This window comes from Amia ocellicauda, chromosome 1, assembly GCF_036373705.1.
Source record: "Amia ocellicauda isolate fAmiCal2 chromosome 1, fAmiCal2.hap1, whole genome shotgun sequence".
Classification (NCBI taxonomy): domain Eukaryota; kingdom Metazoa; phylum Chordata; class Actinopteri; order Amiiformes; family Amiidae; genus Amia; species Amia ocellicauda.
In genome coordinates, this window is record NC_089850.1 from 46,866,936 (window position 1) to 46,884,845 (window position 17,910).

The following is a 17,910-nucleotide window of genomic DNA, read 5'->3' on the forward strand; positions in this document are numbered from 1 at the left end:
ACTATTTTTGAGAAATATGAAAAGGTTGCAAGGGAGATGTGCTGTTATTCAATAGTACAGTAGTTCCCTATTATTTTGAACAAGGTGACTGGGTTGTATAGTAAAATATACTCAACTTAACTGTTGCTTAAATGGACCACACCACATGACACAGGTACAATGTGATGATATGCTATATGTGTATGTATAGTTGAAAATAAGGGACTGTGGAATTGTAAGTAACTGCTTTGGTTATAAACCATTGTTTTATGTTTCAGTGCTCTGCACTCAGTACTTGTTTATTTTGCAAAATTAGTAGAGAGTATCACACAAATCTGGAAATACTGCCATCTAAAATCCTACAGCCGGGGAGGCACGCAGAGCCTATAGCTTGGCACGCCAGGTGAGCGACCAGCGATATCTGCTGTATCAAATGGAGAAATGGCCACAAGCATTCATATTTAACACTGCGACAATTAAAAAACTTAAGAAAGTTGGCAAAAGAAAGCTGTAAATTCTCAAAAATAATTAAATTATGTTTTTGATTTGTAGAGTACATTTGTACACACTCATACTCACAGTAATGTATATTAATCTACCCGTTTTAGTCATTTTATAAAATGTAAAAGCATTAGATATTAAGTAAATATACATTGGTGCATTGACTGAGTGCAAGTGCAAACAAAACACAATGATATGGAAGTGTTACTAATGCAGCCTGTATGTGTGTAAGTGTGTTTGCATTTAGATAGGGTACATGAGAACCTCATTTATTGCCACATTGGTATTTATCTATTTTATGTACTAGCTTAAGATAACCTGCTCAATTTACTGCATAAACTCAGTTTCCTGTATTTACATGAACATGTAAATGTCACATTACTGGGCTTGAAGCTTTGCAGATAATGCATGTTGATATGAATGGACATCTGCTGAGAAATATTAATCTAAAAAGTTAAAGTATCAGTGTCACACAGAGCTGAGATATTTCCAAACTGGAGGATTAATTTAAATCTGTCTTTTACACCCAATGACAGCTCCAGTCTGATCAGATCTATACAGGAGATTCCTCTCCTTGGTGTTGCTGACCTTCCTCTTGAAGCGTTGGTGCCATTTGCCAGTCACCATGGTCAAAAAGCTTCTTTACAGTTTGTTACCACCACTGTGCCAAGAGATTCTCAGAAAGTACAAAGACCCTCACTTTGATTCTTGTGATGGAAACCTAACAGGGCCATTAGGTTAGGTTAAATGACATGGCTTTACATTCATAATAGACTCAAGGCACACATAACTCTTAAGAATTACATTTTGTAGCATCTTAGAGCAAGACATTTAATGAAATGCAGAATGTGCATGTCTGTTTGCTTGGAAAAACTCTCAAATAATAATTATAGTTCTACTATAATGGGTCTGTTTTGCTATGGCATGCCACTAAAGAGATCTATGAGCACACTATTGTAGTTAGCATTAGCAATGTATTACTTTTGGATTGAATAGTGAACATTTCACCTGATGATCTTTTGCACAGTGGAGTGCTTTACTGTGTCTTACAATTCCTATGTGTTTTATAAATATTTCCATTAATTGCAAGGGCCTCATATAAATGCAGTGTTGAAAAAGTATTTTAAAAATATATATTTCAGCTTTATACCTGCATATAGTAGAGTTTGTCAGCATAGTTAACATACAGTACAGTATAATTACTTTATAGAGACTAATTGAGATTTTACAAAATTAGTAAAATATCACATATAAATGATATAGAACTTTCTGTTTTGGTACGAAAACAGTAGTAGCTAGCACAAATGTTGAAAAATAGTTTCCCTTTGTCTCCAATTGAGGAAAAAAACACTACAAGAAGGAGGACTTTTGAAAAGAAAGGACGATCACTATTTATGCCATAATTATTAATTCAAGTGTTCATTAGCATCTTCCAAATCAACACAGTACTTATGCTGCATACATTTACTAAACAGTAAAGCCCATTAGCAACTAAGGGATCCAGTTATTTATATACTTTTAAAGGGGATTATCAAGTGAAACATTTGCAAATACATACAAAATTAGTATGGCATGTATTCTGTAAGAAGTGCACATCTTCATTGATTAAAATAACACAAAAGTGTTGTTTGAGCACGGTTACATTAAATAATATAATAAAAGCCTGTTTATGTGTGCGTTTTGTTTTTTCAATCACTTAAAAATATATATAGTTTTATTTTGTTGCACTGTGGTGATTGTATTTCTGACATATAAAAATGCATGTTGGAATGCCTATAAGATTGCCTGCAAATTGTCAAATATACAATTAAATGTAAAGCTTCTTGGAGGAATTAGGCTAGGATGTTCCTAATCTTCTTTGAATCTCATTAAAACAATTAGTTTCATAGCTGCCCTTGTTCCAGCATTGTATTCACAGTTATTTCAATGTCACAGGAACTTTACATGATATTGGTGCTCTTAGGTTCTTAGCCTCTTTGTTTATATAGGATTAAGATAAGCAATTGTATCGAGGCATGGACTCCACTAGACCTCTGAAGGTGTGCTGTGGTATCTGGCACCAAGACGTTAGCAGCACATCCTTTAAGTCCTGTAAGTTGCGAGGTGGGGCCTCCGTGGATCGGAGTTGTTTGTCCAGCACATCCCACAGATGCTCGATTGGATTGAGATCTGGGGAATTTGGAGGCCAAGTCAACACCTTGAACTCGTGATTCATCAGACCAGGCCACCTTCTTCCATTGCTCCGTGCTCCAGTTCTGATGCTTACGTGCCCATTGTAGGCGCTTTCGGCAGTGGACAGGGGTCAGCATGGGCACCCTGACTGGTCTGCAGCTACGCAACCCCATACGCAACAAACTGCGATGCACTGTGTGTTCTGACACCTTTCTATCAGAACCAGCATTAACTTTTTCAGCAATTTGAGCTACAGTAGCTCGTCTGTTGAATCGGACCACACAGGCCAGCCTTCGCCCCCCACGTGCATCAATGAGCCTTGGCCGCCCATGACCCTGCCACCGGTTCACCGCTTTTCCTTCCTTGGACCACTTTTGATAGGTACTGACCACTGCAGACCGGGAACACCCCACAAGAGCTGCAGTTTTGGAGATGCTCTGACCCAGTCGTCTAGCCATCACAATTTGGCCCTTGTCAAAGTTGCTCAGATCCTTACGCTTGCCCATTTTTCCTGCTTCTAAAACATCAACTTTGAGGACAAAATGCTCACTTGCTGCCTAATATATCCCACCCACTGACAGGTGCCATGATAACGAGATTATCAGTGTTGTTCACTTCACCTGTCAGTGGTCATAATGTTATGGCTGATCGGTGTATAACCCCAAAGGAACACCAGTCTTTGCCAGGGATAAATATCTGTACTGAAAACATTAAAGGGTTATGTCCACATTCAATCATGCAGCTATTGAGAAGCTGAGGGATGAGGGTTTACACTGAATGCAGATTTACATAAGTACCCTGAATTGTTCATCTCATAGACCTGATTTAGTAGAGATTTACAGAGTGGATTACCAGAAGAGGGTGCTACAACACGCTACTACAACATGCTTGATAATAGATGATAGATTTGTATCAGATATCTGTGGGAGTTCCTGTGTTTTTGAATAAGATCAGGAAGAGGTGCAGCAGACATTATAGTTGTTAGGGCTGGAAAAAAATTGATGCTAACAATAAATGTAATATATATATATATATATGTAAATATATATATATATATATATATATATATATATATATGTAAATATATATATATATATATATATAGTTGAAAATAAAATATTCTATTCTGCACAAACATAGTATTGTTAGTGGACACTTTAATGGGGTGCTTGGAATGACTGACAGTTCCTCCAGTTTTAAGTATAATCCAGGTAACATCCAAAATAAAATAGGACATTTAAGCCTGCATAAAAGCCCTACTAAGAAGGAGATGTTTTCTCATGGAACATGTTGCATATCTATAAGATTATGTGTACAGCTGAGAGCACCCACATGTAGCTGTGATATTGTCAGGTTTCCAGCAGCCTGTGATGTGAAAAGTGGTTCCTGGAAAACGCTTAGGGTTAGTGGTTCATGGGATGTTTATTGCAGTCTGCTGAGGCAATAAGCAATGGTAATAGTTATCTAAATATAAAGATATGGACAGCACTGCTATCCCAGGAATTAAAGAGAATCAGGCTTAACTATTATTATTATTTTTTTTTTTTGTAAATCCCAAAAGTAAATCAGGCTCAGTGATGACTTTGTATGAATATTATTAGGAACTTTTGATTTTAAGCAGAAAAAGACTAAGGTATGTGCCTTGCAACATACATTAAAGGCAGTTAGAAATGGTAAGAAACTATAATTTATATTTATATCAAATGCAGCTGTCACAGACTAGGGGGTGAATTTTGGTTGAACATTTAAGTCACTTATTTTAAGTAAATTAAAGTAGAACCCTTTTACATGCTTAAAGTAACACACACTGAGTAAGTGGTAAAGCTTTTTTTTTTTTTACTAACAAAAGCTGTCAGATGGGTAGAGCTGAACAAGATGGGCCAAGGACCTTCATGGAATCTTGGATTTCATTTTAGTAATGTGTATTGTTCATTGCAAACCTGTCCACTGTATCTTTTTTTAATGAGGCAGCAGTTTGAGCTGTGTCTGAACAGCCTACAAAGCTTCACATTTGATTTTGCATTAAAACAGAGTCAATATGATGGAATTATTAAGCAGACTGAGTTAGAAAATGGAAGGATGTTTTATCCGAACCAACAGTTTGTCAATTAAGTGCACAAAGAGGCATATTTTCCAGGTCCAACATTTCACTTCATACTCCAAACATGGACATGTGTGCTAATAAACATGAACAAATACAAAGCATGGAAGGGATGGCTGGAAGAACTTGTTTACCATTCCTTTGCCAGTGCAGTTTCATGTATGCAGATGCCCTTCAAATACAATACCACGCATTACCAGCAAATAGGGCTCTGTGCCATAATCTGGTACACCTGTCTTTTGAAACAATGTTTTTCCAGGATTCATTTATTTTGCTAAATATTGCTAAATATTATACTACACTCATTTACCAGTTATATGTCTCCAGGGTGTGTTGAACACTGATTCAGACCAGAGAAAAATGAATAGATCCATAAATAAATAACAACAAGAAGCTAAACAGCAGCACAGTCAGACACTTTCTCAAATACCAATGTGATTTTGTGTCATTGGATACAAGCATGAAAAAGATGCTATAATAAAAAAGAGAAAGAAAAGAAGATGTTTTTGTCTTTTTTGATACAGGAGGCATCAGAGTCATCTTTGGGATATAATGGCTTCCTTTGTCATTCTGAGAGCAAATTATAGGATTTTCTATTACAGGAGAAATGAGATTATAGAATGCACCTGCTCCTCCCCCTGACAACAGTTCTGCTCTAAAAATAGCCTCTTTCCAGACGTGACCTTGCTGTGACTGAGGTATTTGAGCCCTTATCATTCCCATACAGAACAGTCTGGCTTCACAGATTTTGGAAAAAAAAAAAAAAAAAAAAAGTAGAGACAAATATAGCTTTTTTCACTAAATTTTTATAGGGATAACAGTAGACACCATTTCCCCAAGGTTTTTGTCATAAAATAAGTCAGGCAAGATGATCGAGTTAAAAAATATGGAACATGAAAATGTATTTAAGACTCACTCCTTTTTCTTTTTCTTCTTTTTTTTTTTTTTTTAACTGGTTTTGACCCTGAGTTTGAAGACACTAGAAAGCCTCCACTTAAGCTATTTGGGAAATCTGATAACTTCAACATCATAACTACAATCAGGGTTTCAATAGTAAAAGGTTGAAATGTACAGGTGAATTTTTAAAATATTAAAATTAGTCCAATATTAAAATTAAAACACATCCAACCCCTTTAAAAATAAAAAATAAAAATCAGAGATGTAAACATCTATCTAACCATTAGCCTTTTAAAATGCCATGTTAAATCTGGATTGCACTGGAATATTGTACTTTAAACATGGCGTATAGGAAAGGACACGAGATAAAGAAACATCCATACATAAGGTTGTGAGTTATCTATTTCCCTGCTACGACTTCATACAGAGAATCAAAAAATAATTTTCTTCAGAAGTGTACTTGGGGTTTTCAGGAAATTACATCTCTATACTGACTTCTGATGGCAAATTCAAGAACTATATGATGGAGAAAAAAAATGATGGCAGCACAGCTGTGAACTCTGATAATAGGGTAATTCCCAATTGTTCAAGGCTTGGTCTCCAAATACCTTTTTTGCTTGGCAGTCTGAGATTTTAATGTTTATATGTCTAATTCTGTAAGTCTGTGCTGCACGGGTGTTTTCCTGGGTTCATTCTCATTAGGCCCTTGTCAATTTGTCTATAAAATAAAAGGTAAAAATTAAGAAATAGTCTCTGAAGCAAAAATCTACCGTGACTTAAAAGGATGGCTCCCCCTGGAAGCAAAATAGTATGATCCCATCATTTTTCAAGGTCATTTTTGTTACAGGAATACACTCTGACGGTACTGTGTCTGCAATATGACAGCCATTAGGCTTTCACATTCACATCCACCGCTCCTCCAAAGACAAGGGACTGATACAGTATGGGAGAGGGTGTCCTGCTCTGAGAAAACAAATTGAAGAGCAAATTAAATGAACCCCCCCCTTGCAATAGCAAAGGTATTGAAAATAATTGAGTTGTTTGCAAATAAACTAAAACCCTTTTAAGGAAAGGTCAAAGGAGCTGGTTAGAGGTGCCAAATCTGAGGATTGTGAACACTGTAGAAGATGGGACCTTTCACTTTCCAACACTGAAAAGTAGAGGGGTAAAAAAGCTGTACATATAGGAATAAAATCAAAGAATAGACCTGCTATAACACTGGACCTCTTCAAGAGAAAAAAATCATATTTTATTTTTTAGAAAGCTTTTCTGTTACTTAAGTGCATTAAAAACCTAAAACTCATTAAAATGCAACATGTTTTAATCCATTACAGAGGAGAGTCAAAGCACAGCACACCTACACAATGAAAAGTAAATCCCAGTAAATGTGACAGCCCTATAATAGAATTAAATTTCAGGACCTAGTTTGGCCTCATCCTTAAAGTTACTAATTGGGCAGAGACAGCAAACTAATTGGTTTAATCCAAAGAAATAAAGATATTGAACAAAATCTCAGTCCTTAAATCAGAACCCCGCAGACTTATCTGTCATAATATAAAACCAATCCGAAAATATTCTTAGTGTAAAAAGGCAGTATAAATTAGATAAAGTATTTGAATCAGAAACCTGCTCCCTACAAAGATATTTTTACAAATATGTATAAAATGTGGGTGACCTTAGTTAGCTTTTCTTTAACAGCAGATTCAGCTTTCTTTCATTTCACATTTTTGAACATTAGTTATTTTAGCCCTAGAGGCAAATATCTACTTACAGATGCAGAATTCAACTCTAGAGGGACTATGGCAAGCAGTGAGAACTATTCAACATCCCACTGCCCATTAATAGGTGGCCTAAAGGTTTAACTAATGCACAGCAGTAGATTTATTTCATAATTTGTAACTTAGAGTTGTTTAAACACCTGCTTACAACAGTTGTACTGCAACAAGGTGATAATATATGGGAAGCTCCATTTATAACCCCCAGCTTCTCCATAACAAACACATCTATACATCCACAATCCTGTCATCACCTACATACTACTAGTAAAGGTTAGTGATAGATTTTCCCAAGAGAAGGTTTTTAATATTGCTATTTTGTTTATAAATAGTGGGTCGCATTAATATACAATTTAACTAGGGAGTATTTATTTGAAACAAAGGTGTCTATGAAGCCATGAACTGAACAACAGTTCTAACAGAAAGGCAACCCCATATATATTGTGAGAATTGTCTTTCATCATTTAAAAAGAAACATGGTCATTAGTATACCATCATTAATAAACAGCCTGGAATCATCTCTGCAAAAGTTTTTCTAAATGTTCTCCTAGGTCTTTCCCACCCAGGTTACTATCACTTAGGTAATGTACAAAACAAAATTGGATTTTTAGACTGGATTTATTTTTTCTTTGCTGTGTTATCAAAGGAATACGAGGAAAACATATTAAAAACACTACATAGCCACTTCAGGTAGAAATAGATTAAACTGCCCCTGGTAGAAAGTGGCACAGCAGCTTCACCACTCTCACATCCATGCCATTTTATATAAGAATAGACAAACCTGATGAGCACATGTTGTTTCAGTTTTTATGGGCTAATAGTAAATCTTCCTCTAATGCCTAATGGGCTGTTTAAAGTAGGTCGTATTTAATGGTCTCTAATTTTGTATGTCTGTGTTCAGCCTGAGTTTCTGGTCCAAGATTATTTTAATTTCAAAATTAAATATTTTGTCCATATTGCCTAGCAACTTTGCTAGTAGAAAATTAATACTAAAAAAGCATTGGATTAGCATTCACATCAATGGCATCTTACATTTTCTGTCAAATATCAAAAGAGGCTCTTCAGTCTCTGTGGAGTTTCTCTTGGTTGAAAACAAAGAAACAAACTCATCTCTTATCTTCCTTCAAGTGTCAAATCTGATTTTTAAAGGCGACAAACATTGCAGCAGAAGTTAAGTTTGAGCTTCAGAGGATTAGATTTGAACAAAAGATAAATCAATAGGATTTACATAACTAAGCTGCACTTGAGTTTGAATCAACATATTCCTTTTTCTTCATAACCTTGTTTTTTAGCATGTTAAAAGCGGTTCTGTAGATTTCTGTGATGGAGCGCATAATTGCAGATTTCTAAACTGGAGCCAGGACAGGTACACCCTGCAGTAGGGAGGAAGGGAACACTGTGAGCTGCCTCTCTATGCCAAGCGATGCAAACTGCAAAGCCAGGCACCAGATGATTACTGGCATGGTTCCCTCTGCCCACACTGCAGAGCCACGGGCCCCAGTGGAAGCTTCAGGAAGCGTGGATGATGTCAAGTCCACCCAACTGTGCAACACCCCAGTTGATTAAGGACAGAGCTGCAATATGAACCAATATTCAGTGGACTATAATGCCAAATGTATACTATTCGTTAGGCAGAGTTTATTAGTGTGTTTTATCTATCTATGAATCATCAGTGCCATAAAACCTTGACATGCGCTGTCCGTGCTAATACAATGCGAGACACACATTACATGATTTTTCATAAAGCCAAATCTTGCGTTCCTGGTTATTATTATTATTAGTATTATTATTTTACTTTATTAGGATTAATACTATCCACTTTCAAATATCATGGAGATAAAACGTTTCAATGGAAACAGTTGGCGTACAGACATCCGAGTCTAACCAGCTCTATACATAAGTATAATATCAATTAGATAGTCTAATTAGATGAGCAATTAAAAACAGCGTTGTTTCAGAATACATTTAACCTTAAAAAAATGTCTAACAAATTATTCAATCATAATAATAATAAATAGTGTGTGCGCTAATAAAGTGGACACTGAAACAAACAACAAAAAACAAGCCTGGCTACTACTTACATACTGACGCTTGAAAAGCACAAAACATCGCTATTTAAAAATAACACACAGACGGTGCAAATATGATACCCTCTGCCAAGCTTACCCCCAGGTATAAAATTAGTACATTGACATTCCGTCATAAGAAAATAGATTCATATTTCGCAACTCAACTTCAAACACATTAAAAATTACAGACCCTAGCAGAGAGCGGAACTGCGTCACGGAAGGCGTGGCTTCAGTCCCATCATGGGGGTCTGAAGCGGAAGTGGCTTTGGGACTGTAAACAATAAGCAGACGAGCGTCCATCTTTATACACAGGGAGACTTCAAACTAAAATATCGAGATGGGGGGTGTTCTGGGACTATGCTCCATGGCAAGCTGGGTAAGATTCTGGTTTTGTACAATTTGTTATACAATTAAAATAGATTTAATTTGAAGTCTTGGAACGATCTAGTATATCCGTCTGAAATACAGCAGCAATTCTAGCATGAGATGACAAAGACGGGGAAAAATGGTGCCTGATGCTGTCTTGAGTGCTGCTCACATAAACCAGTGATGACTCCTGCACAAATAACGGAAATGTCTGCCTTGTACAGTGTTGTTCAGCTTTTAAGTACGCAAATTATAATTATATTCGTTACAATTGCCAACACGATTAGGTTATTTCCACAGAAGTCTAATTAATTTGATATGAAAGCTATGTGTTTTTTTGTTTTGTTTTGTTTAGTTTCAAGTCACATGTGCTGGTAATATCAATTACAGAGGCCAAAATAAAATCTATCTCGCGTCCATCACCTCCACACCCAATTAAACATTTGCACAACCTTAATGGATATCGATGGCATTGGGTGTGATGGAATAACCCAGTTCACGTCCTGCATCACCAACGGAATAAATAGGCCACACAAGCACCGTGCAGGAATACAGTGAGATATGAAAATATTACAGCCTACAGCACGTAAGAGGTACCCGCATTCAAATAAAGATAAATACGATTACAGATATTTCTCCTTCGAAATGATGCTGACCTAAATAACTGCGACAGAATATGATAATCGTGCTGCTGTCAGATGTCCCGAAACGTAAGACGCATACCATGGACTAGACACGATCAGGTGTGGATGCTGATCAAGGGCAGACATTACATGTGTGTGGACTGGAGCATCTTCCTGTCATAATCGGGATTGTGGTCTTTGTATTGATGCGGTTTCCTGTGATGATATTGCCCAGGGGAAGACGGGCTACTCCCCACCTTGTGATTCTATAGAAATTATGACGTATACTTTTGTTGGAATATCTCCTTCCAAATGTATTACAGAATTCCCCAAATTAGGGAATGATGATGCAGTTTGATTTATAACGAAAGCCGACAGGAGTTGTGTTTGTAGATGGGAAGGTCCAAGACAATTTTCAAATTCAAGTACATTTTATGGGAATCATTAAAGCATATTTACTGTATCACCATGGCCATTATGAAGCCAATCTCAAACCCTAGTATAATTCCTCAAGGAGTTTTGAGCCTTAAAACAAACAAGAAAAGGAAGATAGTGTGTTTTTCATCTGATGTGTGAAGGCCAGGACTTGTATTTATTGGTTTATTCTGCTGTTCCTGAATAAAATTCAATATGTTGTTGAAATAGTTTTCACACTCTCTACCATTGATTGCATTGGTTGATCTTAGAATCAATTTGTTAGAAGGAAAGTTTATAGGATATATAAATCGTACTTGGGATGTGGTTAATGATTTAATCAGAGAGATGCATATTCACTGTTAAGACTTCAGTATTGGACTGAAAACATTCTCACAGAAGACCAACTAGGCCTAACAGTTTCCTCATTACCAAAAATCTATGTAGGCTATTTGGCCAATTATGTCATTTCATATGTGCTTTGAGGGTTGCTGTTTATCTGTTAAAGAGGCTGCAGTTACAGGAAGGGGAAGGATTTCGGTACAGTGATTGACAGCTGTAATTCTGATTGGTTGGAATGAATAATACTGGCTGAAAACAGGCAACGGGATCCCACAGTGGAAACAAGATGGGGTTATTACACTTCTGTCGCTCACGGTAACCAGGCTCTTGGCAAGGGGTCAGCACATTTTCTGGCTTCGCTTGTTGTCCTGCTGCACTGGAGAGCTCAGGCAGCATCCTTGTCGACTCACAAATAGATGAACGTGGCAGTAAATTCGGCCAAAGCTGTTTGTGAAGATTGGGTCCATTATAGCTGAGGAGACGGAACTGTCTGAGAAAGTGGCTGGTTTTAATTAAATATTAAATGTAATATAGTTAATTCTGTAGACAAGAAGTCAGAGAGGATCATTAACACTCTGTTTCAGAAGAGTCAATCTGATCTTGTGGCATACTTAAGTGGAATTTGTTTACATCAAACAAGAAAGTCTATAGAAAATGTGAGTTATCATGTTTCCAGCTGTATAAAAGACCAGATTTGAGAGTTAAGTGATCATACAGTTTTAAAACAGCATTTTTTCTGTGTAGATTACATATTATGTATTAAATTTGAATTATAAGAAAAAGTACCAAATGTAGATTTTGGTGAGTGGAAGCTTTTATTAATTTATTTGGTATGCATATGGCATGGGGGTGAGCTATATTTTATAAAGGTCCAAATACTCTGACAGGTTTAGGATTTAGAGTAGAGTAGACCATATGATTTAATAGTCTTTAGCAAATCTCACGAGATACTTATAAAAAGTGAATGCAGGTGCAGGGTAATTGGATTTGAGATCACTTGATCCATGGCCATTACTGGAAATAAAATAACAATTTGACAGCAAGAAGCAGAGAAATTGGTGGCAGAAGAGGTTAATATCTGTCAAAACTCAGAGATTACATATTCTCGTTCCCCACAAAAAATAAATAGAGCCTCAGTTCCCTAATTTCTTTTTACATCCCGTTTTGCTTGGGTGTTTTTTCACATTGATGTGGCCTAATGCATACTTAGAAGTGGCTTAATACACATGAAGATAATTACTCGCATGCTTGCAGTGGAAAACACATCTCTCTACTAGAGATACAAACAAAAATATCATAGGGTCATCTATATAGTATTGGATTTGAGAAACCAGAAATTATTTTTAGAGAATGCAGCTAATTTGTTGCTTTGTTTTTTCTCAGATTCCTTGTCTGTGTGGCAGTGCACCCTGCCTGTTGTGCAGCTGCTGTCCAAGTGGAAACAACTCCACTGTCACTCGCCTCATCTATGCCTTCTTCCTCCTGCTGGGCGTAGGGGTGGCTTGTATAATGCTGATGCCAGGGATGGAGGAACAACTAAAGAAGGTAATAATAATAAAAAAAACAAAATAGCCAAACGTCTATTAAATTAACTTTGTCCTTCCAAGAAACAACGAATGTGTGCATTGCTGTCTGCAGAAGATTATATCAAAGGAAATCAAAGTGTTTTTAATTTGTGAAAGTGTGTTTTATTTCCATCTTAAATGAAATATAAAGACCTTGTCCCATTGGTATTGACAGAGTCCGTTCTTCTTCTGTCTCTGTTTAGATTCCTGGCTTCTGTGAAGGGGGAATGGGAACTTCTCTCCCAGGCATCCATGGCCACGTCAATTGCGATGTTCTCGTGGGCTACAAGGCCGTCTACCGTGTGTGCTTTGGCATGGCCATGTTCTTCCTGCTCTTTTCGCTGGTGATGATCAAAGTGAAGAGCAGTCAGGATCCAAGAGCCGCAGTCCATAATGGGTAAGGAGGGGAGCCAGCTGGTGTGTGTGTGGGTGTGTGTGTCTCCGCAGCATTTGTGGAGACAGCTCTGAGGGTTTGTGGTGACAGCCCTTGGCAATCCTGCTAGAAATGCAGAGCAGGTCGAGAGGACAATCCTTATAATTCCTATTGTTTTTTAGTTATGAACACATTCTGTGAAATTGTCTCCTTATACCATCTTTATTCTTCGATGAGAGGAAAAAATAAATAAATAGTGCTTTAGTGCTTTTCTTTCTTGTGTTGGAGTAGGAAACAAACCAATTTATCTAGGAAAATTATTGTTTTGATCCCTTTGGAAACCGCTTTGTAATTTCTATTTATTTATTTTTAATTGCTAATGAAATTAAAACATCTTTTATAGGTTTTGGTTCTTCAAGTTCGCAGCAGCCACAGCCATCTCGGTTGGAGCATTCTTCATTCCCGAGGGCCCTTTTACCACAGGTAACATTGTTTGCTCATATTGCTACCCCCCGAATTAAAATATTTTTAGTTTATTTATGTATGACTATTTTGTAAAACAGTGTAGTAATTGAGGGGGATATCTCTTCTGATTTTGATTGACAACAACAAACAATTTCTGTAGCTATTTGTACTTGTATACTGTAGTACAGGAATATACGACCAAGCAGAATGTCCCAATACTAATGATTAGAGGGTAATATCAGAAACGCAGGAATGTCTGGAGATCGTCGGCTAGATATCCCAACCAAAGAAGATTTATAGAATGTTAAAATGGAGAGTATATATACATTTATACCTGCTTCTTCCTGTGACTGCCCTCTAACTTCGGCTTGCTGAGTATTCTGGATCATGGCCGCCCTGCTCTTCTCTCCCCTTAGTGTGGTTCTATGTTGGCATGGGTGGCGCTTTCTGCTTCATCCTGATCCAGCTGGTGCTGCTGATTGACTTTGCCCACTCCTGGAACGAGTCCTGGGTGGAGAGGATGGAGGAAGGCAACTCCAGGTGCTGGTATGCAGGTAAAGACGGAAGAAAGTGAGAGGAAACTTCTCGCCCAGCAGTACTCTCATTCATGTTCACAATATGGGGTTCAATAGGATAGATTAATCAAGAAAACCTATCACTGGATTGAGGGCATCATGCTGTAGTTCCTGCAAAACATCACTGGAACATCACAGGAATCACTGACATTATTTGCAGTGGAGGACATATATTATTATTGATTAGACCTAATTGCCTTCTTGGCATTGCTATATTGATACTCATATTTTCTTTCTTTCTTTCTTTCTTTCTATAAAAGCTCTTCTCTCGGCCACAACTCTGAACTACATCCTTTCCATGGTTTCCCTGGTCCTGTTCTACGTGTACTACACCCACTCTGATGGCTGCACTGAAAATAAAGCTTTCATCAGTGTCAACATGCTGCTGTGCGTTGGAGCTTCTGTGATGTCTATCTTGCCTAAAATCCAGGTATTAGACTGGACGATTTGTATTTCAGTTGATCCTTTTTTATTTTTTAAATTTCTACCTTCAGTATGCAGCATACAGTAATGATATATATGTATGTATGTATTTATTTATTGATGAATGCATTTATTTTACACAGGAGTCTCAGCCACGGTCTGGGTTGCTGCAGTCCTCCATTGTTACCCTTTACACCATGTATTTGACCTGGTCTGCCATGACTAATGAACCAGGTGAGCTGGCTTTGGGACCCTCTTCATGCTGGGTAAAACAGACAGACATTTCCTGACAATTCTGCACTTGTTGAGTAAATCCACCTAGATTTTATTTTTTAACTGTTAACACATTCTGTATAGATCATCAGTTTTGATGAGGGGGACTTCTTACTTGAAGTGTTGGTACTGCTGGCTAAGGACTCAGTGCTGAATCTTAAAATTACATGTTTGTGTGTATATGTAACAAAGTGTGGGCCCAGTTCGTGGTCTGAACCAGTGTACAACCAAGTTCAGTGGCTTGTCTTTTCATGATGGGCACCAATTTAGAATGCAAACTTATTTTAGCTCTAGTGTTATCTTTATTGTACATCGAAGCTCTTACTTAGTGTTTTAGCTCTTTGCAATCAGTGTGGATTGCATATACAGGTTTTTGTAACATGAGGGATTTTTTTTCTTCCAGACCGAAAGTGCAATCCGAGTTTGCTGCGCATTATTGGGTACAACAACACTGGAACACCAAGCCAAGATAAGGTTGTTCAGTGGTGGGATGCTCAGGGAATTGTGGGACTGGTCCTGTTCTTGCTTTGTGTGCTTTATTCGAGGTAAGTACAGGACATGACACACAGTCGTACAGAAAAGATTTACATTTCCTTCACAGAACACTAGGATACATTTCAATAATGACACTTTTACTGTAATATGCCTTGAGTTATTTTCTTATTTATGTATCATTAGCCTGATCAGTAGCACAAAAGATAAGGAATGGTAAGCGAGTCCTGCTGAATAATCCGCTTTTTGCCTTTTCAGCATTCGCAATTCTTCAAACAGCCAAGTCAACAAACTGACCCTGACCAGTGACGAGTCTGCTCTGATCGAAGATGGCAGCAGCCGCTCGGAAAACTTTGAGGAAGGCGATGGTGTGAACCGTGCAGTCGACAACGAGAAGGACGGGGTTACATACAGCTACTCCTTCTTCCACTTCATGCTCTTCTTGGCTTCACTGTACATCATGATGACTCTTACCAACTGGTACAGGTGAGTGGCCTTATGGACTGTATTGACACAGCTGCATCTGAAGGTGTTGTAGTGAACATCACTGAGGACCGCAGCTCAACGAGCATGTCATGGCACGGCAGACAATGTTGCGGGTCCTGTAACGACCCAACAAAATTAAATGTCTGATCATGGCAGTTAACACCATTGTGCCTCTTTTTGTAAGTGGAGATTTCTGTTGGGTTTCTAGCTTTAGTGTTGGTATCATTGGTACCCAACTGCACTTTAGCCTTCCTGCAGCTTCTGTCACCAGGTGTTCTCTGTAATGAACTCTCATGTGAATTCCCATTTCCCCTCACAGTCCTGATTCTACTTATGAGACGATGACCAGCAAGTGGCCGTCGGTGTGGGTGAAGATCTCCTCCAGCTGGATCTGCATCGCACTGTATGTCTGGACTCTGGTCGCTCCACTGGTTCTCACAAACCGCGATTTCGACTGAGCAGGGAGGCCGAGAGGCGAAGCACTCTGGATGTATTCCGCATTGTGACTAAAAGGAGGAGGTTACTGTGTTTCAGGCTTCAGTGTAATTGTAAATACGTGTATGTCTTTGTGGCTGACCCTACATGTTTGTTTTGCTGCATGTCAGAACACTTTAGGTGTGTCAGGTCATTGTGTTCAAAGAGAAGTTTTTGCAAACCATTTGCCACGTCATCTAGTCGTTCATGGATGCACAGGGAGTTTCATGAGGAAGGAGCATGGCTTGCACAGAGTACAGAGCAGTGAGTGGCCTCTGATGAGGCACCAAATGAAATGTGTTGGCGATTCTGTCAGAGGATGAGCAGAGCTTATGGATTAAAATTATTCTCCCCCCCTGCTTCCCTCCCGCTCCCCTCCAATATTTATGGATTGCTGCTGAAACCAGGAAGAGATTATCCCAACCAGGTCTGAAAAGGGAATTATATTTCTATTTACATCATCACTAAATTAGTTTGACTTGCTACTAAGAACTTGCTTATGGTACTTAGTCATTTTAAATATTTTTCCTTGATGTTGAAGTAGCTGTCCTAGTGTTTGTTCCCAGTGCAGCACTGTTGAAGAGAAGTTTTTAATGATAGGAATAGGCAAGGTGTTTGAACTCCATGTGGTCTTTTCACTTCCTCCTTTCTTTCAGTGTAAGGCTATATGCTTTGTTTTTCCTTATAAATAAAAGCATGCAGTTGTAACAATTGTATGATATCTTTTATAACTATTTGGGAGTGTTTAATTTGCTGTGATTTATTTTTTCCATAAGTTAGATTAGTATGTTTTTATTTTGGTTTGTAGTTTTTTTTTGCTTCACCATTCTAGTTGGGATAGGTAAAGCTCTATACAAGTGGCAGTATTGCATTAAAGCCAGTATCTGAATACTAATCTTTTGCAGCCTTTACAGCAAGTTTTAAAGCAGTATTGAAGATTGTGTTCTAGAAAAAGTTTTGTTTCTTTCATATAATGCTGTTCTAGACTTTGAAGAAATTGCACTGGATGTTTTAAATTAGTTGTACTTTCCTAAAGAAATTTGCTTTGTATGTGCACAAAAATAGACTTGTCTTTTTCAGAAGTGGTCAACATTTTACAGACACCTAAAAAGCTGTACCTTGGGTGTGTTTGTGGGAGGGGAGATTAAAAATCATGTAGCTGCACTTTATGAGCTAACTTTGCTTCTTCTGCTTGATTTTCCTTGCCTTTGACCTGTAAATGTATTGTAACATTTTGTCATTAAATTTGTTTTAAGGCAAACATCTTTCTCTTGTTCTGAGTGTTTGCTTCTTGTATCCTCTGCTGGGGTATAATGAGTGCAACAATATTGATGTTGGCAGAAAGACCTCCACAGGCATGCAGTGCTGCAGAAGTGCATTACTAATTTATGAACATCCCAGAGGTTTATTTAAATGAGTGCATTGAAATGTAATCGAAGATCTCTGAACTCCTACCACTGTTCCAGAATGTGCACAAACGAAAGAGGCAAAGGCATGGAACAGGAACTGTGTTTTAGTTTCTTTATACCCTTTGGTCACGAGTGA

General features: G+C 37.8%; 1 protein-coding gene across 1 annotated transcript; it reads left to right on the top strand.

Annotated features, from left to right (window-relative positions):
• Positions 1-9,727: 9,727 nt before the first annotated feature.
• Positions 9,728-17,630, top strand: serinc1 (serine incorporator 1). Its single transcript, XM_066707550.1, has 10 exons — positions 9,728-9,870; positions 12,623-12,784; positions 13,008-13,201; positions 13,581-13,660; positions 14,059-14,196; positions 14,478-14,647; positions 14,784-14,874; positions 15,317-15,458; positions 15,664-15,891; positions 16,211-17,630. The coding sequence occupies exons 1-10, from the start codon at positions 9,832-9,834 to the stop codon at positions 16,347-16,349; spliced, it is 1,383 nt and encodes a 460-aa protein (XP_066563647.1). The 5' UTR covers positions 9,728-9,831; the 3' UTR covers positions 16,350-17,630.
• The last annotated feature ends 280 nt before the right edge of the window (positions 17,631-17,910 follow it).

Bases quoted from the DNA above. Each gene is read 5' to 3' on its own strand.
- serinc1 (XM_066707550.1), top strand. From the start codon at position 9,832: ATGGGGGGTGTTCTGGGACTATGCTCCATGGCAAGCTGG. The intron at 14,648-14,783 runs GTATTAGACTGG...TATTTTACACAG, and splicing joins CTATCTTGCCTAAAATCCAG to GAGTCTCAGCCACGGTCTGG. The intron at 15,459-15,663 runs GTAAGTACAGGA...TTGCCTTTTCAG, and splicing joins CTTTGTGTGCTTTATTCGAG to CATTCGCAATTCTTCAAACA.